At 46.3% G+C, this 21,620-nt stretch overlaps 1 protein-coding gene across 2 annotated transcripts in view; it reads left to right on the top strand.

Moving 5' to 3' along the window:
• The window catches only part of akap12b (A kinase (PRKA) anchor protein 12b), a 62,741-nt gene extending 42,556 nt beyond the window's left edge, over positions 1–20,185 (top strand). The window contains exons 1-3 of one of the 2 annotated variants that reach the window (XM_056295097.1): positions 6,185–6,491; positions 11,778–16,214; positions 17,515–20,185. In XM_056295097.1, the coding sequence (XP_056151072.1) occupies positions 6,467–6,491; positions 11,778–16,210 (4,458 nt within the window). In that variant the 5' untranslated portion in view covers positions 6,185–6,466 and the 3' untranslated portion in view covers positions 16,211–16,214; positions 17,515–20,185. Of the gene's footprint in view, positions 1–6,184; positions 6,492–11,777; positions 16,215–17,514 lie in introns of those variants that run through there. The other variant, XM_056295096.1, reaches the window with a different exon arrangement.
• Positions 20,186–21,620: the final 1,435 nt, after the last annotated feature.

Below are 21,620 nucleotides of genomic sequence, written 5' to 3' on the forward strand. Positions count from 1 at the left end.
ACTCCCAGAGGAAACTATTAGGGAGGCCAAGTGTCACGATTTGAGTGCTTTAAAGCCCCACAATCCCCTGAGATCCATCATTGTTTGGTTGGATGGTTCAATTACTCTCCACCTATGCACAGCTTTTTACGTCGTTGTTTGTTTTGACACGGATTTCTCTTCGCAGGCGAGGCTACTTTAAGGCATGCTAGCATACTTTAAGGCATGCTAGCATACTTTAAGCCATGCTAGCATACTTTAAGGCATGCTAGCCTACTTTAAGCCATGCTAGCATACTTTAAGCCATGCTAGCATACTTTAAGGCATGCTAGCATAGGAGCCATCAGAAAGTGGAAGTAAGACAAAGGCTCTAAGAAAGCCCCTGACATTTTTAAGTTACTGTAATAAGGTCAAATTCGTTGGAGCCTCCTAGCTGGGGTTTTTCAGACACCCTCAGACCTCGTCGTCTCCCCTTGGGCCCTCCGCTCTCATCTTTTCCTGCATCAGGGAACCTAATCTCCCTCCCCATCCCCTAACCTCCCCCAGGCGCACAGAGGATCCAGAGAATGGACCAGGAATGTGACCGATCCCCTCCTTCACCTTCCCCCTTTTTCTTTTATACTTTTTTTTCAGCCCCCCGTTTCCCCACCTACAAGCTAATGGATCTGTGCCAAATTTGAACGTTGAGCGGAGCTTTACAGTAAGGAGTCCTGCAGAAGAAGTGAACCAAACACAAGGAGGAGGAGGAGAGACTGTGCAGAAGAAAAATAACAACCCTTTGTTAAGTTCTCATGTTGTTTGGGTCGGGAGTGGGATTAATGCACAGCTGGGTAAGGGAGTGGGAGTCATCTGGTTAATGCTGGTGGGGGCTTGGAGGGGATGGGGCAGAAGGCCCTGTCTTGCCCCCGGGCAGGGTGAGCCACTTCTAGGGTGTGTGTGTGAAAGAGATTTGGCCGTTGTACTCCCCTCCCCTCCCTTTTTTTTTTTTGGGTTGACATCATCTTTGACTGTTTAGTACACTTCAGATACATGCTACGTTTTCAGAAAGGGGTAGTTTTGGCAAGATAAATACACACACATGCGTGCACACACACACGCACAACCGAAACATGCATTTCTATCAGTCATCAAACACTGCAACCTTGTTTGATGAGACTTTTCACCGGCGTGTTTAGCAGATAAGTCAAGTTTATTCACCTATCAAAACGTGGACCGGGCCTCTCGGAGTAACGAAGACATGCTGTTGACCTCCAAACGCCAAGTTTCATTATTCAACCAGCAACAGTTTCGAGATAACAATAGCAGGAAAGTTAACCGATCTTGCCCAAATGTCGGACTGTTAGGTGTGTAAACCCTTTCAGGAATGCAAACAAAAGTTGTAGTCAGGGCATCCGGGTAGTGTAGTGGTCTATTCCGTTGCCTGCCAACACGGGGATTGCCGGTTCGAATACCCGTGTTACCGCCGGCTTGGTCGGGCGTCCCTACAGACACAAATGGCCGTGTTTGCAGGTGGGAAGCCGGATGTGGGTGTGTGTCCTGGTCGCTGCACTAGCGTCTCCTTTGGTCGGTCAGGGCGCCTGTTTGGAAGAGTGGGGTGATTGGCCAACTGGGGAGAAAGGGGGGGGGGTAAAAAAAAGTCTGTCAGGTTATCAGGATGGGAAAGATTGGCTCCGAACTTTAATTGCTCATAAAAATGGTTTCATGCCAACAGTCACCCACCCCAGTATGTTGAGTCATTTGAACAATACATGGTTTACCATAAAGCGAGGTGAAAAGATGGTTGAGATATGCCCAAAATCAATTTGTCATTACTGTGCCCTTCAATCTGGTCACGCCATGTTACGCAACTCGCATTCATAACACTGACTCCTTACGGTAAAGAATTACGCACTTGTTTTCAATTGTTAGCGAGGGTGAAGAGGCGGAAAGGTTGTGGGACAAAGTGAGCAACAGTAGGGTAACGTAATATAACTCTAGGAAACGGGCAGGAGGAACAGGAAGTGGTGATGTCAAGGATTGGGTATGTTTCCTGTGCGACATTCTTATTTGTCCCTCCGGCCCACACACATACAGGCTCAGGGGTGGGATGGCAGTTCAGCGGCAGAGGAAAACGGGGGGGAGGAGGAAGAGGAAGGGCCTGGAGAAGAGGAGAGATGAAAGGAAGCTGGAGTGTGCATCGGGCGGATGAATGAAGAGCGTGTAAAAGTGTCGCTGGAGAAGTCGAGAAGAAACGAGAGGCGCTGAGAGGAAAACGCTCCCTGATCTATGGCGCGGTTTCGCCCACTCACGCAACCTCCCCCCCCACACACACACACAAACACACATATACACACACTCCCACACAAATAGCCCTCGTTTCCTTTTCCTCCAATTATTTCGACATCATCCTTCACAGTTCTTGGAATTCGCCGACGGAGGGGCGGTTTCCTCTAATGGTGTCCAGTGATGTCACACGCTAGTTTACCGGCTATGGAGACCCTCCACCCATCCCCTCCAACCCCAAACCCATCACGGACGATCCCTCCTCAAACATTCCTCCACGCAGGCACGTCTTCTGATCCTGCAGATATGTGTGGGCGTCATCCACGGTATCTGCCCCAGGCTCCATCTTATCATAGCCCGACATAATAGCGGTTTGATTCCCACAAAACAAAAGAAAAAAAAAACCCCACCGTCATTCATTGCGTGTTGTGATGGCAGTGTAATTTTGTCAAATTTACACCGGCCCCGAGGAGGAAGGGGGGCGGGGGTGGGGTTGGGGGTGTGAACCATTCCGATGCGATCCATTAGTGTCAGCTATTTACCAAGATGAATAGCCTGGGGCTGTATGGATGCTTTATGACGATATTTCCAGGAGTACTGCAGTAGCCCACGGTGGTGGTGGGGTGCGTGTGTTTGTGTTTGTGTTTGTGTGTGTGTGTGCACACCTGAGTGAAGATGCGTCAGTACGTGTGGAAGTCCTGGAATGTGCCTGTCGATGACTCGTGTGGAAGAGGCACCGGGGGGGGGGGGGGGGCAAAAAAATCTGATTCACCTCATGTTATTCTTCTCTGTGTGAGTCAGTGTCCACTCAGCATACTACACAGTTGTGATGGAGGTGATAGCGGTGCTACACGGGGTCATGTAGCGTAATCACCACCACCGGATTAGTCACTCGAGGGTTCGCCGTCCCTGCATTCTTACTGAATTACCCTCCACCACTGACTTCCTTCACATGTCAGAGTAAAAATTTCACTGTACCCCTCCATAACAGTAGGATCGAGAACAGACCAGATACTACCTATTTAAAAAAGGAGAGGGTGGTTTATATATATATATATATATATATATATATATATATATATATATACACACATACAGACACACACGCAGATGTTATATCTTCTTCTTTCAGCGTTTTCCCTGTTTTTCAAGGGTCGTCATAGTGGATTTTACAGTTTCCATCAGGACCCTGTGAAGGCACAGCACCAATGCTGGCTGTTGTTAATGCAGGCCTCGGCTGATTCGGTATGGTCTTGTCAATCCACATACTGATTTGGCAAAATTTTACGTCAGATACCCTTCCTGACACACCCACTAACCCTATGGACCCTATATATATATTACATTCATCCATTATCTGAACCGTTTATCCTGCTCTCAGGATCGTGGGGATGCTGGAGCCTGTCCCAGTTGTCATTGGGCGGCAGCAGGCGGGGAGACATCCTGGACAGGCCCCCAGTCCATCACAGAGCCAACATATTCACACCTAGGGACAGTTTAGTATGGCCGATTCACCTTTCACCTACATGTCTTTGGACTGTGGGAGGAAACCGGCTCACCCGGAGAAAACCCACACAGACACGGGGTGAACATGCAAACTCCACACAGAGGACGACCTGGGACGACCCCCAAGGTTCGAACCCAGGATCTTCTTGCTAACCACTGTGCCACCATGCCGCTATAAATATATATATATATATATGTATATGTATATATATATATGGTAAAAACTGTTTTATAACAGTGAATGGAGTTTTCTTCTATGGCTGAACCAAGCGAGTGCTTGTAATGAATTGATAATACATAAAATGCAGCTTAATGTGCTTTGTGTCTGGAGGAGGCAGAGGGCCTGAAACAGTCATGAGCAGAAAAAGACGAGTAAAAGGCGACGAAGACGCGGTTTAAAAGTGCAACACAGAGAGCAAACTCAAATGTCAGAGCGTTTAAGCTAATAAGAATTCTTCAGAGGTTCTCGTCATAATCTCCACCCCCCCCCCAGAAGATATGCTCCGTCCTTTATAAAGACATAGGACGGGGATTCATGGTAGGGACGGGGTCCTCCTCCCTTCCCCCCGGCCCAGTGGTCCCCCTTTGATGAGACCCACCAAGCCATCCATTCATGTCTGAGGACCTTTGGTATTCATGACTCCCTCGGCTCAGCGAAACCAGAGGAACAGCAAAACAGGAAGTGCTGTGGGGTAAAGAGAAAATAAGATAATTTGTTTTTAATTAACTTCGAATACCCCCACCACCCCATTGCTCAGTCGATCCAGGGTTTCGCGTCCCAGCAGGCCGAGGTCACGATACTTTTTCGATTCGATTTGTGGCTCTTGGTACACTGATGTTGTGATGGAGGGAGGAGACTGTAACGTTGAAAGCACACAGACGTTTTAGTTTTGAGATAAAAAAAAAACCCTACACTAAATCTCATTACTGTTTTGCTGATTGTTTGTGGTCCCACAGATCAAATGTGACATTTCAAACACGGATTAATGGGTTTTGTTATTTTATCCACAGCAGCAGCAGCGGCTATATGTCCTGTTTGAGACCACCCGTCTCAGCCGTCTCAGGACACAGACTGCAGCTGACTGGGTTTTCAGGCGACACTTGATGACCGATGTTACCATCACACACACACACACACACACACACACACACACACACACACACACACACACACACACACACGCCCATAGGGACCAGATGAAATTCACACATTCTGATGGGGCAAGAAGGCAGACGTGTGACAGATCTGATTATATGCCGGTGTTTACCTGGGGAATTATCCACATTCCTCTGGGTGTCTCTACCCCCCCCCCTCCTCCCCTCCCCAACTACCCCCCCCCCGGAGACAAAAGCTGAATTAAATGGGTCTGTATTGACTTAATTGAGAAGGTTCCATTAACATTCACAGGAGGCAGGCGTGGTTTCGCTGGCAGCCCCGTCCCTGGGTTTCAGTCGCATGTTAGAACCCAATGGGCCGTATAAGTGGACCGTGTTGCATTCTGGTTTGCGGTTACTGTTGGTTAAAGCTAGTACACAGTTTCATATTACGGCCTCCTCGCCTCTCTCTCCGCTGCAGGAGCTCAGAATCAGGGAAGCGATTGGGGAAAAAAAAAACAAAAAAAAGAAGAGAAGGGGAACATTCCATCGCCAATCAGGAAGGAATGGAAGGTGGAACTGAAATAAAAATGGCACTAAAAAAAAAAAGCCACAATCTTGTGTGTTTATGCATTTCCCTCTGCAGTTTGTCTCTGTCAGCATTCCTCGATATGACGGGTGATATGGGCCAAGGAGTCTGGGGGAGAGCCCTGTCACCTCCCTGAAAGGGGGGGGGGACAAAACAGGAGGGGGCCTCAAGACTGTTTTCCACCGGCTTTGTTAAAAGTTTGGGAGAAACTGTCTTTTTAGGGCACATGGGTATTAGGGCAACAGTGGTAGAGGACCACTAAAGAATGAAGCATGAGCACTGTACCCCCACCCCTAAAAAAAGCCCCTAAACCTCCACGCTTGATTGTGTGTGTGTGTGTGTGTGTGTGTGTGTGTGAGTGAGTGTTTGTGTTTAGTGTGAGTGAGTGTGTAAGGAGATGGGGGTTGGGGGGGCTTCCATGGGGTATGAACACATACAATGGGTGGGGAGGAAGGTTGAAGAGGTTGAGGGGTGAGACAAGCGGGGTCGCTTCCATGAAAAGCAACACATGACGAGCACTGAAGGAGAGCGAGGTGGAGGAGAAGGAGGGGAAGAAGAGAGAGAGAGAGGGAGACGGAGGGAGGGAGGCTGGATAAGGGGTGTGTGGTGGTGGTGGTGGGGGGGGGGCTCATTCAGAACAGCTGAAGGGGGTGGGTGGGGGAGGCAGGGGGTGGTCCCAACATGACATGTGTGTCAGTCTGTTGAAATGTGTGTGTAGCTCTCTCTGTTTTTCATACGGAGTGAGAAGTGTAGGAGGAGGAGAGAGTGAGGGAGCGAGAGAGCAAGAGAGAGAGAGAGAGAGAGAGAGAAAGCAGCGCTCCGCGTTTACAAGTGAAGAGCCAAGCTGTTTGGACAAAGCAAATCCTGCACTTTTTATTGAGTTTGCAGACAAAGAATTGAAGCTCTACAAAATACTGGAGAATTTCTTCTTCTTTTCTTTTTTTTTTAATTGCAGATTTTTAGGATCTATTTTTTTCTTCTTGCATTTTATCTTCCTGTACGTTTTCCGAGAAATAGGTTTTTGGAGTTTTACTAATGCTTGGAACAATAACTCTGACAGGTAGGAACAATGACCCCTTGATGGTGTAATGTGTTGTATTGAAACCCTCAGGACTGGTGTGATGAAAACAACCCCTTCAGCTCTGCCCCAGAAGGCTGCAGCTCTTTAACGTGGGTAAAACATGTTCCCGCAGGGTAAATGAAGGGTCACTAGCTCCTTTATCAAGGAAGTGTTTACTTTTACAAGTTGGTTGTGTCTTCCAGCCTTGTTTTTTTTTGTTTTGTTTTTTTTTTGTTCCTGCAACAGTAACTGTTGCATGAAAGCGGCGGTCTCTCCCAAAGTAAGGGAGCGTGACCAAAGGCATTGTTGTCCTGAGGGTGTGGTTAGTGCTGAGGACTGCAGTCATGATCTGAGACAAAGATGAGCTAGCAGTGGTCAGGGGAGCCAAACTACAGAAAGTAAACACATGCGTTATGTTTCCCTCCATGCTCGGCGCCTCACATTGTAATTATTATTGTAAGTACTGATGTTTTCCCAGAATGCATCCCTGTCCCTTCAGATGCCCTTAAGTGAAGGCACGGTCAGCCCACAGAGCCGAGCTCGTTCACGGTGCTGTGATATGAGTCGCCTGTTGTTCGGGGCAGGATAAGGAATTTCACACGGTACCAAATGTCAGCTTTAAATATCTGGAGGGGCATTTGAATGAAGTGCTTTAATGGTCGTCTTGAATCCCAGGATCCGCCCGGGTGCACGTTTTTCTTCATGGGAATCTGTTCAGCTAGGTGAAGTGCAGCCTCGACTTGGTTGCATGGGATTAATTACATGCCAAAAGCTGATTCCACTACAGACCATGTAACTAAAAGTGAAGGTTTAAACAAAGCAGGGCTGCGGCGTTGCTTCATGTAGGCAACCTCAGAGATTCCCGATCCGTATGGATGAGGAATGCTAAAGCATTCCCATGGGTGACTTGCATATCATGCTGTGGTTTACCACAGTATGCAGTCACAGGCTTTTTGGCTGGCAGTTGATTAGATAAAGGAAGAGACGAGTGGTCGGGGTAGAGAGTGGAGAGGCAGAGTGCCGCGGGGTCTGACGGGTGATGTCTCGGGGTCCTCGGAGACAGTGTGACCACACCTATCAGAGACTCAGGGGTCTGCTAGAGACTGGCTGTTATTCCCAGTCCTCCCAGTGAGTGTGTGTGTGTGTGTGTGTGTGTGTGTGTGTGTGTGTGTGTGTGTGTGTGTGTGTGTGTTGGTGGGGAGGGGATGGGGAGGAGGGGGTTGTTTGTCTCGATGGTCTCGCTCTTAACTGACTTCTTTTGTTTGGTGGATTTTCAGACTACAGTAATTAGAGCGAGGATTTGCATACATTTGGGTGGCAAAGTTTGCAGATAAGAGTGTCTAGGAAGAATAGATGCCATTCAGTACTCTACTCACTCCCCAGCCCCCGCCCCAATCCTTACTCTCACCCCCCCCAGTACACACACCCACTCACACACACAACCAATACTACCACTACATTCGCAAACACATACTACACCCAAGCCACATCTCTTAGCAGTCAACAGAAAGTCGGTGGAGACACTGATGGGTAGTGACAGATTTACAGCAAGTGGTTTTTTTGGCTGCAGAGATGCTGTTTAATATGAGAGTGTAGCCTTACCACATACTCACACTTAAGAGCTCACATACACACACACACACACACACACACACACACACACACACGCATGCACGCACGCACGCACACACACACACACACACACACAGACACACACACACACACACACACACACACACACAAATGAAGCCTGCCTGTGTCCAGCAGGGAGAAGCATTCAAAGTATGAGTGTGACAGAAAACTGTAACACCCGCTAACTGTGAGCCAGACATTCGGCCCCAGGACCCCCTGCCCCACCCCACCCCCGTCCCACCCCATTGGTCTCCTACTCCTTCATCTCTCCACTAGGTCCTTCTCACCCCCTGTAGTCTCACCCCTCACACGTACACATTCCTCCCAGTACAGTCATTACTGAGAGTGCCTCCCACCCCCCCGGACCCCATTTACTCTCACCCCCTCCAGAACCCACCCACCCACCCGCCCCCACCACCACGTCGCCTCCAGACCCTCGCTCCAACCCGAACCAGTATGGAGGAGTTAACAGTCGTGTGCCTGTTAAAAAGAAAAGAAAAGGGGGAGGCGGAAAAGAAAGATCAAAAAGACAGGGGGGACGCCAGTACTCTGTTAAATCAACATGGTCTCTGTTTTATTATCCGCATAGATACACATGACATAGTCTGGGGCCCGCACACCAGTCACGCCCCCAGCTCGCAATCTGGATGGGCCTCGGTGGAAACAGCGTTGTTTATCCACGCCGGGACTGTGCAGTGACACGGGTCTGCAGTGGCTCACTGGCGACAGGCAGCTGACAGTGTTGTGTGAACACAGATTAGGAGCCGGGGTTGCAGGATGATGTACCGCCGTCAGGTGTTTGCTGACTATATTTCATACGGCGCTTTGAGCGCCCTCCTGTCTTGACTTGCCTGCGTAACAATAGCCTGGTTTGACAACATAACAACAACCTTTACTATGACAAATGTGTGTGTGTGTGTGTGTGTGTGTGTGTGTGTGTGTGTGTGTGTGTGTGTGTGTGTGTGAGAGAGAGAGAGCTGCTCTTACCCACTCAACACACACACACACATACACACACACACCTAACAGTAACAGCTTTGTTATTTTGCAAATTGCACCCGCTGAAGGTGAAAGACCCAAGGTGAAAGACAGCCTCTTGTTTCCTTTTTCTTGAGCTGTATTTTTGTCGATGTAATTTGGATAAAAGCTATTTATGTGTGGTCTTCTTCCACTATGGTTTGTGTAGACATTAAGGTGAAGAAGAAGAAGAAAAAACACCCCTCCACTCCCTGGCTATTTTCTTAGGCCAGAGAGGGCTGGCTGGCTATTGTGTTTGCATGTGTGTGTGTGTATGCCTTAGGAAGGGGGCGGGTCCTTGGGAAGGGGGCGGGTCTTCATCCATCCTGCTGTGATGGAATTTGGGTCAAGGGGATTGGGAGTAGGAATTATTTTGAGGAGGGGTAGAGGCCAATATATTCAAAATTAGAATTTCCCAAAACAATGCCGGGCAGCGGTTTCTGATATGAACCAACAGCCCATGAAGACATGCTTCATTGTCATCACAATGGTGTCGCCATCTAATTTGTACTTACAGCATCCCTAAACAATTCGCCCAAACTTGGAAAGACCGGCATTTCTCACATTCCTTGTGTCAAATGCATGCACAAAAGACGGGCGTATATAAAGAGAGAGCCCGGCGGACAATTACAATGCATGAAAGCACAGTTTTGTCTCGCCCAGATTTAGTAAGAGATGCTGTGGAGTTTGGTAAAAAAAAATATTTTTTTTTACGTCCCTTTTTTTGGCCTGGTATGTTTTTTAACCCACGAATAGGACACGTCTTTTCTTCTTCTTTTTCAAAACCCGTGATATTCAAGGAATGCCTGGCCACTGTGTGAAACCCCACATCTGTAATTTTAGCAAAAGGATGTGGAGAGATTGTGGCACACAATATTATATGCATTTGTGTGTGTGTGTGTGTGTGTGTGTATGTGAGTTAAGGACATCGTACTCTTTCACTTACACAAAATTGTACGTATGAATTCACGAGTTTCAAGTTTGTGGAAGGAAGCATTTCTGAGAGCATCTTCTCAAGAAAAAGCTGCTCAGAATCAATTAAGTAGAAATTGCCATGGTGCTCAGTTTATGGCCATAGTGAGACTTAGTTGCCTCACTACCTACTGTCTATCTGCTGGATTGAGAAATGTCGTTTTTATGCTCATAATGAAAGTTCCTAGTTTAGAATTGTGCTGCACTCTTTTATATATGTGTGTTGTTTTTTTTAAAGTTGTTTTTTGTACTTGCACGTTTGTTTGTGGGGTGAACAGAGGAGTCTGTGTGTGTGTGTGTGTGTGTGTGTGTGTGTGTGTGTGTGTGTGCGTTTGTGTGAGTAAACAGAGAAAAAAAGGGCTGGTGTGTTTATGACTGACAGAGGAGACGGGTGGGTTCTTATGGCGATGTGGTTAAGTGAATGTGATGTGTGTGTGTGTTTCTATGTGTTGCCATGACTGTGTGTTTATCCAAGTAAGCTGATATCCAGGCATTAACAAATGTTGGGGAATTTGTTGGGGGGGGGGGTCCAAGGGTAGGTTGAGGGTTGAGAACCCCCCAGAGAGTAAAAAATCGCCTCGCACCAGATGTGAGCTTTCCCCCCTGCCATCTTGATATCAGTAAAAATAAAAAGAGACCAATCGAAGAGAAAGGAGAGAGGAACAGCAAAAGGGAGCGATATGGAGAGAAAGGGAAAAAAGGAAATGACAGACAAAGGGATCATAGGACCCTACCACCCTGAAACCTCACCGCCCATCCCTCAACCTGTCAAAACACAGATAGATATGACAGGAATTTTACCTTGTGTGTGTGTGTGTGTGTGAGGAATCTTGTGTTGTCTTAACTCAGCTGTTGGCATCCCATTTGCCCTATCATTGAGTAATGAAGGAAAGACCAAGGACCTCCTAACGAGGATTAAGAGACGTCTCTTAAGTGATGTAAAAACAACTCAGAATGCACCTTTGAATCTTTAATTGTGGTCGTTTTCCCAGTGAAGTGCTTTGGGAGTCTGTTTACTGGCAGGGGGATGACTTCCATTTTTGTTATATCTGTAAAACCTCAGGGGTTCATTCAGGGGTTACTGTTTATTAGTGTCATTGCATTAACTTTTATTTCTTTGGTATTTTATACTGGAAAGGTTTAACTGGAACAAATTGCAAATCTGATTGTAATTAGATGGTCATATGCTTGATTAAATGCGCACAAGGGATTTTGTCTCAGGGATTAGTTGGGAAAGAGCTCTGATTGTTATCAGATGACATTGAGGCAATCACAAATAATATTACTTTTGTCAGGGACCACTTCTCTCAGATTTTGGAGTAATGTTAGGGAAGCATATTATTCATTACAGAATTGTTTGTTTAGATTTTTTTTGCTGGTTCAGATTCCTGTCAAAAATAATTTATGTTGGGGATACATCTGGTACAACTACAGCCCCGAGACCATTTTACTTAAATTTGCTCAAATCCAAATATAATTTGGCAGTAAAAGTAGATAAACATTAAATGGTATTATAATGATAAAGCCTTAATTTCCAACCCGAATCTCAGGACAGTATTTTTTCTTGATCAATTGAATTGAATTTATTGAACGTCAAAGACATAGAATAAGAGAAAATTCCAACAAACATCTAACTTTTAACTGTTTGGTTTATTCTTGTTTCAGTTGGCCAGCCAGACAGTGTGTCTGTGGTTCAGAAAGAGGAAGCTCCTGAGACAATGAATGCCATCCAGGGTGAGGAGCCCCCCCAGGTAAATGGAGAGAAGGTGGAGAAAGAGTTCTCCGATGCAAATGACATCACAGCCGTTGAGGAGAAGGCAGCTGAGGAGAAACCTGATGAGGCCAATGAAGTAGGCTTCAAGAAAATCTTCCGATTTGTGGGCTTTAAGTTCACATTGAAAAAGGACAAGAGTGAGGAGAAGGACCCTGTCAAGCTACTGACAGTTAAAGACAAAGAAGGTCAGGAGGTGAGCGTTATTGAGCCAACTGATGATGCTAAGGAGAAGGCTTCCTCTGCAGAGGAGGAAGTCATGATTGAAGAAAATGTCGAAACATCAGCTGCAGAGACTGATGTTGCGGAGGAGATGGAAGAGGCCACAACCACCAAAGTTCCAGCAGAGGGTGCTGAAGATGAAGATGTTGCTAAAGAGGCCAAGGAGGAAGTAGCAGAGAAGGAATCTGAGACCAGCCCACCATCCCAGGAGGTCGCACAGTCGCCATTCAGGAAGCTGTTCACTGGAGGACTCTTCTCAAACCTGCGAAAGAAAGCCAGCATCAAGAAATCCAAAGAAGAGGAAGAAAAGGAGACAGTTGCTGAGGAGGAGACTGCTGAGGCAGAGGAGACCACTGAGGCTGTGGAAGAAGAGGGAGAAAAGATTGAAGTAGAGCAAGAGTCCAAGGAGGAGCCTCAGGCTACAACTCCTGCGGAAGAGAAACCAGAGCTGACTCCAGAGCTTGAAGTTGCTGCTCCTGCAGCTGAAGCTAGTATTGCTGATGAGCCAGCACCAGCAGAGGAAAAGGCAGAAGTTGCTGCAGAGGAAGAAAAGGTACCAGTGGAAGTGACCACTGAGACTGAGCTGCTTTCATCCCAGGAGAAGGCCAAACCTCAGGGGAGCCCCCTGAAGAAGCTTTTCGCTGGAGCTGGTTTGAAGAAGCTGTCCACCAAGAAACAAAAAAGCAAGAAAGATGCTGAGGCCAAGATAACTGAGTCAGGGGAGCAGGCAACTGAACAACTTCAATCCTCCACTGACGCAGCAGAAAGTCAAAAACCCGACAGCGGTGCATCATCTCCAGAGGACTCGGGGGAGCATGACATTGATGCGGTAACCAACCAGGCTGAACCTAGCCAAGAGCCCGAAGGAGATGTCCCCTCTGATGGGGAGAAAAAGAAAGATGGCATCATTCCATGGTCCTCCTTCAAAAAACTGGTGACGCCCAAAAAGCGTGTAAAGAGGTCCTCTGAGAGTGAAGATGAGGCCACGGGTGAGAAACCAGTTAAATCAGCCACATTGTCCTCCACAGAGAGCGCCGTGTTCACAGATAAATGTGGCGAGGAGGAGGAGGAGGCTAAGGAGGAAAAGCCAGCTGACGAGGAGCCAAAAACCGAAAACACTGAGAAACTGGTTGGGAGTACTGAGGAGCCCAAAAAGAAAATGGACACCTCTGTCTCCTGGGAGGCTCTAATGTGCATGGGTGGGGCCAAAAAGAGGACAAGAAGGACATCTGACTCTGACGATGAAGAGACAAAGATTGAAGAGGAGGCTACTTCAGCAACAGGAGAAGAGGGTAAACAGGATGAGGAGGAGGTTAAGACAGTTGAGTCCCCTGTCATCACCGCCCAGGAGGACCAGGTTGAAGGTGAAGTGGTGTCTTCCCCTGAACCGTTAGCCAGTCCCCCAGAGAGAGAGTCTGCTTGGGACACACTGAAGCGCTTTGTCATGTCAAAGAATAAGCCCAAAGTTGAGGAGAAGACAGAGGAGAAAACTGACCAAACCCTCTCAGACAGTGAGATGCCAAAAGAAGAGTCCTCATTTTCATTTCGAAAATTGTTCCCCGGTCGCAGGAAGAAGAAAGTTGAAAAGCAATCCTCTGCCGACCAGGGCTCTGGTGAGGAAGAATCTGACACTCCAGCTGTGGTTCCTTTGTCAGAGTATGATGCTGAGCAATCTGAGGCTAAAGAGGTGGAAACAGCAACACCAGCAGCAGTACAGACTATAGTGTCCTCAGAGGACAGGTCGCCCTCATGGATCCCAGCCCTAGTAGAAGATGTTGATGATAAATATGATCCGTTGAGTGACATCCCAGAGGAAGCAGAAAACGCCGCCACACCAAAGTCTGCGGAAACCACCATTGCAGATGATGAAATTGAATCACAGCCTGGACTGTCCCCTGCAGCTTTTGGCAAGGCATGCTCTGAGCGAAGACTGTCCACAGCTGAAGTAAAGCCTGTAGTTCCCTCACCACCTGTTGAAACCACTTCTGTCCCTCAAGAGCCCCGGTCTGAGGATGCAGAGATCATTGTGGAGGGCATAGCAGAGCAGGTCAGTGAGATCCCTTGCCAGACATCTGTGGTTGTTGAAGATGTACCAGTGCATGTAGCCACTGTTGAAACTGAGTATGAGCCACCAATTGAGCATACTGAGTCCAAAACAAAAACCATCCTTAAGCCACATTTGCAGGAGGAGGCCATGGCCATTTGCACTGGCTTAGGAACCAAGGAGATTGCCAAAACAGCCCAGGAAAAGCCTGTGATGCCCACTGCAGAGTCTGTGGCTGTGATCAGTGATGCTCTTTGTACTGAGGTTTTAGTAGAGGAGAAGACATTGCCTTCTGAGGAAGCTACTGTGTCAATGGATAGTGTGTTTGAGGCCCAAGTGAACCATGTGGAGGTTGCAGAGCTTGAGTCTACCCCTGAAAACTTGGAGGGAACTTGCAAAATTCAAACCGCCAATGAGAGCTATGAACCTGAAATCGAGAAGATTGCCTTAGTCACCACTCTTCCAGAGCAGTCTGAAATTGTTCAGCCACCATCAATGGATGAGAACTCTCCCAAAGGTATTGCTGTTAATCTCACTACACCAACTGCTGAGGCACCTGTCATAACCGAGACTGTGGAAATCACTTTACCAACTATAGAAATTAAGGAAAAGGAACTGGATGTGGAACAGCCTGCTTCCCCCGAAGAGAACATCCCAGTAGAAGTAGAAATGATAGTTCAGCCTGTAGCACAAGAAACAAATTCCACCCTATCTGAAACCACCAAGAGTGATGGTGTAGAGGGAACAGAGCAAGACATCTCCGTTGTGGTGCCTTCTGAAGAGGTTACCATAACCCAGGAGACAGCGGTTGTAACTGCCCCACTTTCAGTGGAGCCCAAGCAAGTAGAGACCAAGGAGGAGGTGGAGACAGAAAAAGCCCCAACATCAGAGTCCACTGGTGATGAACCAATCAAAGTGCAGGAAACTAAGGTGTGCACAGAGGTTGAAGAAGCTGTGGTAGATGCTAGCATTGGAGCTGCTGAGTCAGAGGACAGTGCTGATGTCAGTGAGCAAGCCAATGACAATCTGCAGGAAACCAAGGAAGAGATAGAGCAGGTCAATGCTATTGAAGAGCAGAGCATGGTCATTGCCAAGTCTGTAATCCAAAATGCTGTGGAGGAGGTGTCAGAGGACCAGTCTGAACCCCAAAAGCCTACCAGCCCCTCATCCAACATCCCAGCCCCAGTCCAGGCTGTGGCCACAACAGAAAAGGAGCTTGACATGGAGATGCCTGTTGTTACAGACGCTCCCATAGCCACCATCCATGAAACACCAGCATCACCAACCCAGGAATCCAAGTCCCCTAAACAACTCCTCACTGCAATCCAAGTCATTGAAACAACTCCAGTGGAATTAGCAGAGAGCCTTGATGCCCCCGCAGAGGAGAAAAAATCAGAAGATGAACTGAAGCAAGATGTGGAGGTACAGGCAAGTGAAGAGACTGTTGCGACAGAAGAAAAGGTAGAAGTAAAGTTAGATAGTCAGAGAGATGGAGAGCTTGAGGAGGTCAAGAAGAAACAGAGCAAAGATGACAGAGAGACACAGGAAGTTGTACAAGCAGAGAAACAAGAAACTGCTGATTTGTTCGAAGAAGTAAAACCAGAACCAGAGATCACGATGGTGGCGACCCCGTCAGAGGAGAAAAAAGAGAAAGAGAAGCCTGAGATCCATTTGCCAGTCCAGGTGGTCCTGCAGGTGGCACAGGTTCTTGAAGATCCAAAGCTGGAGGAAGAGGCAGTGGTGGAGTTTGACAGCAATGGCCCAGTGAATGATGTGGCACCAACTAAAAAGAACGACCAGGAAGCTGATAGCCCCATATGTCAGAAACTGGCATCAGACCGCCTCCCAACACTCTTGGAAGAGCCTAAAATGCAATCTTCCACAGAAGTGGCCACCCTCAGCCAAGATGCCCAAGATGAAGTGACGGCTGCCGGCCCAGCAACGACAGAAAAGTTGGCAGTGGGGACATGTGCAGAGGTGATGGCGCAGGTGATCGAAGTGATTGAAGAGGCTGTGAAGGAGATCGAGCCCATCTCCACCGAGCTCACAGCAGCATCATGAGCAGGTGAGACCATTTTAATACTCTGACAACTATTTGAATAATTACGTTTTTAAGCTTTAGATGCTCAAGTGTTCAAACGGGGCTCATTACACAAAGCTGATGTTTTAAGTTGCTGTTAAGTTTCCATATACAAAGGAAGTCATGGTGGAAATGTGAAAGGAGAAAAATGTTTTTTCTTTTTCACCAAATTCCTGTGTTGGCTTATCACACCATCTTCTCGTGGTGGCTTTTTTAAAACATCAATGGGCCCTATTTTTTATTAGAGAGAAGGGGAGGGGTATGGCCCACTGACCAGATGAAAAAGCTTTTGTTCTGTCTACAAGTAACCAGGGGACCTTTGATATCAAAGCAGGAATGCCGAAGTTGACCCCTGCTTTGTAGGCTGGGGTCTTAACGGGAAGCGGTGTGTGAGGGGCAGATGAACTTGTGCTGAAAGAGTGATTTTGATTCCTCCTCTTGCTCCTCCTCCACTCCCTCCATCAAGGGGCTCAAGGGAAGTCAAGGCAAGCGTGTCACGGGAACACATTTGTCAGATTTAATCACAATGCCTCGAAGAGCTCATGCCGCATTTCACAGTTTTTACTTGTCTCATTTGTTATTTGTGTTGGATGAGTGATAACATTTGAGTGGCCGTTGTCTCTCGTCAGAATCATAGAGTCGTATATATTTACATATACATTTGTTGATCACATAGAAAACGAATGTTATCTGATATAAATGAGTACGGGTGCGGCTCTGTTTAAGCTTTAATAAGCACAACTGTGGCTCTGCAGCATAGAGGAGGAGAAGAGCAAGAAGAGCGAGGCAGGGAATAGAGGATGGAGGGAGGGTCGTGAGTTACGGCTGGCTGACAGCAGCGCTGCCGCAGCAGCCCTCTTCCCACATTTAGTCTGTGCTGAGTCATATAAACAAACCTCGAGAGACAAGGGAGCGGTAGGGCAAAGAGAGAATCGAGGTTGGAGGAGACACAATGGGACAACAGAGAACCTAAGGCTAGAAGAGGAAATGAGAGGTGTATGTGGTATGAGAGTGTAGGCGAAGGTAGATGTGGCTTGCAGACATAGATCTCAATGTTGCGTAATATATAGTATACAATTTATCATGATGTGTGTACACACATTTTAGTGACCATTGTGTACCCTAGAAAACGCTGCCATTGTATTCTAACACTGTGTTATTATTATAATTGTTGTTATTGTGTTGTATATAATGGAAAGCTAAAATTACTTCAGAATGTGATGTTTCTTCATCCTTGATGGCTCCTTGTGTTTTGCTACTCCAAACGTTTGCTTTTGTTCTTCAGTCAAAGGTGCGAGATTGATGCCTGGGAGACGAGTTGTCTGGACCAGGAAGTGAGTGATGAAGGAGAGAGCAAGAGAGAGAGAGAGAGAGAGAGAGAGAGAGAGAGGCTGCTCTGAGGAAACACACTGAGACTGGGCTCCATCCAAACCCTGCCTAGAATGACTGAGTGACTGAGCAACCCCTCCCATCCTCTAAACCCGACACCCCGCACCCAACCCCCGTCTTGCAGCAAACCACCTGGTCATAGAAAAGTGATAACCAGCCTCCACGTCCAAACCACCCCAGGGGCAAAGCCAAACCAACTGCCCTGCACACTCTCACTCAAATCCCATCACATTCCTGTGCCTCAGTGGTGTCCCACCTGACATGTAATCAATGTGATGTACGCTATATGTCTCAATGACCTTCCATCGCCCTTGCCAGTTTGCAAGAGTCTGCATTCTGGTCGAGCAAGATAGTGAGACGGGGAGAGAGAGAGAGAGAGAGAGAGAGAGAGAGAGAGAGAGAGAGAGAGAGAGAGAGAGAGAGAGAGAGAGAAAGAAAGAAAGAGAGAGAATATGCATATATCTGAGATTGAGTGCAGTTAAAGAGTTGGAAGATTATTATCTTGTATATTGTATTTATATCATATATATTCTCTTATTCATCCCAGGTCTTCATTTTTTTTCGGTTTCTGACTGTACGGAATTTATTGCCTATTTGTAATTCCCACGAAAAGCTGTGAACTAGCAGACAACATCACGGCAGTCAATTTAACTAGGAAAATGAATTGGAGCGAGGCACAGAAAAACATAATTTAAAGTCTATGTGGGCAACACGAAATTACTACATAACCAATGTGAAAGCATTTAGGCAATGTCCAAGAGGGTGCACAGTGTATCACAGCCCTATTTAGTCATTTTAAAAGATTATTTCAGGATTATGTAGATATTATCTCTAAACCATGGTACAGGTGCGATTGCGGTCACATTTCTGGTCACACTAAATATACGTTACAGTTTGATTTGGTGGAGGAACAGGGAGAACGATGAAGTCCATGATAAACGCTTCAGGTGTCTGACCTTTTACACTGACTCGTCACACTGTATTTCCCGTCATTCTCCGTCCTGCCAAAATAGTTTCGGCCCCGTGTAGATAAGAAAATCACTGCCTGATTAACTGTGAAAAAAAAGTATTGTTACTTAATTACGTCTCTGTTTCATGTGAAGGTAAAATAAAACACTATTATTCCACCTAATACGGATTATGTGGGAGAGGTGTCTGGTAAACAAGTTATGTGAAAAGTCACACATCTCCGCGACACGGACAGCTAGTTATACAGGGTATGAGCACGTACGCGACCTGAAACAGTTACACAAGAAGTCATGTGCACAATGTTAGCTGGACATGTATTTTGAATTATTGTATGATTTAGGAATTGGTGTGTACCACTTATTATAGGATTTGACAGCTTGGTCACTTCAGTGTCTTGTATGAGCCAGCGCTGCAGTCTGCAATGAACGAAAGTGCGTTGGCGCCCTCTGTCGCCTACTATGAGTAGTACACCATGTATTCCACATGTCATTTTCACATGATTCAAATGTAATTGTTGTAGTAGAGGTTGAGTCTTACAAGGAAAAAAAAAGTTTTTGTTTTGTTTTGTTTTGTTTTTGTTGCATTGCACAGTTCAACCTGTCATTTGATACTAGGCCTACAATGTGTTCTCCACCCGGCATGATAGCTTTGGTTCACCAAACCAACACAAGGGAGGATTTAGAGAGCACGCTCACTGATGGATGATACATATGGCTCAGATATTGCATAAAACCAGACCAAATTATAAAATCACAGTCATGGACTGCCTTGCTCACAGGATGACGTGCAATTAAATTTCCCCATCTCCCAACACTGACTCTCGAGTCAAAACGATTTATTCCTCAAATTACCAACTCGTGAGACACATTTTATGGAGGAGGGTAAACATTGCCAATTACATGCTTACAGGGAGGATGGGTGACAAGCTTTAGGATGGAAGAGTGTCTTAACATTTCTGTTAAACCCTTTCCCCAACTCAGCAGCCAGACCAAATATGTCACTGTGGGTAAAACACACGGGCAATTTTTGTTTCTGACCAAATTTAGTTCACCTGTGCTTGTGAGGGTTCTGGCCTCATGTGAAGCAACATTCACACACTAGAATCCGTAAAATCTCGACGTGGTGGACTTCACCAGCAGCACTACGAGGCTTCCTTTTGACTAAGCTGTTGTCAATGACCAAATGAGAGAAAGACAAGAGGTCACCAAACTGTCCGGTCGCCGTTTCACGATGAGTACACAAGTACGCTGTGACGTCACATCCATACCATTTGTTTTTATAGATGAAATGAATCAAAAACAAGACAATTGCTCGCTGCTTTTTGTAATGCATTTGGCTGGGACACCTGCCTACCGTCAATCCTCCCAAGCTTTTTGTAACACACTCTTAACTGTGAAGCTGATAACCTTTGTACAGAATGTATAACCCGTGTACTTTAAAAAAATTATATTGTTGTCATGGTAACCAATAACCCATTAAGCATTTAGCATAATAAACGTGTAGCATGGTCTTACTTTTATATTTCCCAAGCTGTTAATAGTTAAGGACGCAGAAACTTGTCTATATTTCATTCAGAATAAAGCTTGTAAAAATGTGAACCCGTGTTTATCTTTGACCTGTTGGTGCACAATTAACCGTTCATCAGAGTCCATCACAGGTTGCCATGGTAGACATGTTCTGGCCTCATCCAGGTCAATCCAACACTGCTGAGTTTTCAATGTGAAATGTCAGTCATTTCATCTTGATTCTCCACTTTCCTTTATGCACATTGTGATCAAACCCGTGTAAAGAACCCAAGAGGGAATGAACACAACAACAAAAAAACCCCACATATTCATGACCGACATCTATGAAACGACATGACCCAAAAACAGAAAGAAAAAGACGAAAAAAATGCTTTTATTGTTCAATCTTCATTGTAAAAGTGTAAAATTGCTTACACAGAAAACTATTCCTGTTCCTGAGAAAACAGATATATCACAGTCGATGTCGAACCCAATTTAGCGGACATTGGGGACATTGTGCGCACAGAAGCATCATGGGTCGGGGAAGCCCCCCCTCTCAATTAAGTAGCCCTGAAAACATCTGGCAACCAAGCACAGAGTGCAAAACGTCTGATCTTGCTCAGACGCCAATGGAAGTTTAAACACGTGGGCTGGTAACTTGCAAGACAGGCGTGGTTTATAAGAAATACTTAAGATCTGAACTCTGAGAAATTAACATCAGTAGTATAGCGGTTCACAATGCCGAGACAGAACAAGCTCAGGACGAAACAAAACAAAAACCTTCTGAACTTGACAAAAAAACAAAAATCCCCAACAACAGCACGATTACATCAGCTGTATACTTGTGTTTTGAGTTGGCTGCAACGTGACAGAATATTGCCTCATGGCAAAGCAGTCCTTTTAGTTGCACACTTTAATCAGAGGTGGCAAAGTCGAGTTCCTCACCGACACCGTCCATCCTGCTCTTCCCACCGCACCTGAGCGGGGAATGGAAATGCAGCGCCACCAAGACCACCAGTTGGTTTCTAATAAGGAGTCAGCTATCGCATTGCATGCACCAACCAGTCCAGTCCCCGGCGGCCTGTCAGCAGGGTAAAGGCTGTCTAGTATTGCATCAATCGAAAAATCTCTATGTCACCTGTAACACACCTGTACAGCAAATTTAGTCAAATTAAACTTGATGGTCAACAACATAAAGACCTTGAACAAAGCTGATTGACAACATAGTATATACACAATAAATCGGTCAGGGATGGGCATGTTTCAGCATTTCCTGCAGGCCTGCATACAAAAATAATAATAAAATAAATTAAGCCGGCTGTGTAAGCCACCCATCTGCTTAAGATTCCTGTTGGAAAATAAACATTAAAACGGATGACACCAGACGAGGGGTTATGTCTTGTATTGTTCTCCCCAATTATTGCGAGCATCACATTATCTTAATTTGTATAGCCGTCCTATGATTTGAAAAGTATTTTCGTGTCCGTGTCTAGTGGCTCATTTCCACGTGTTAAAACTGCAACTACAA

Source organism: Lampris incognitus, chromosome 15, assembly GCF_029633865.1.
Source record: "Lampris incognitus isolate fLamInc1 chromosome 15, fLamInc1.hap2, whole genome shotgun sequence".
Classification (NCBI taxonomy): domain Eukaryota; kingdom Metazoa; phylum Chordata; class Actinopteri; order Lampriformes; family Lampridae; genus Lampris; species Lampris incognitus.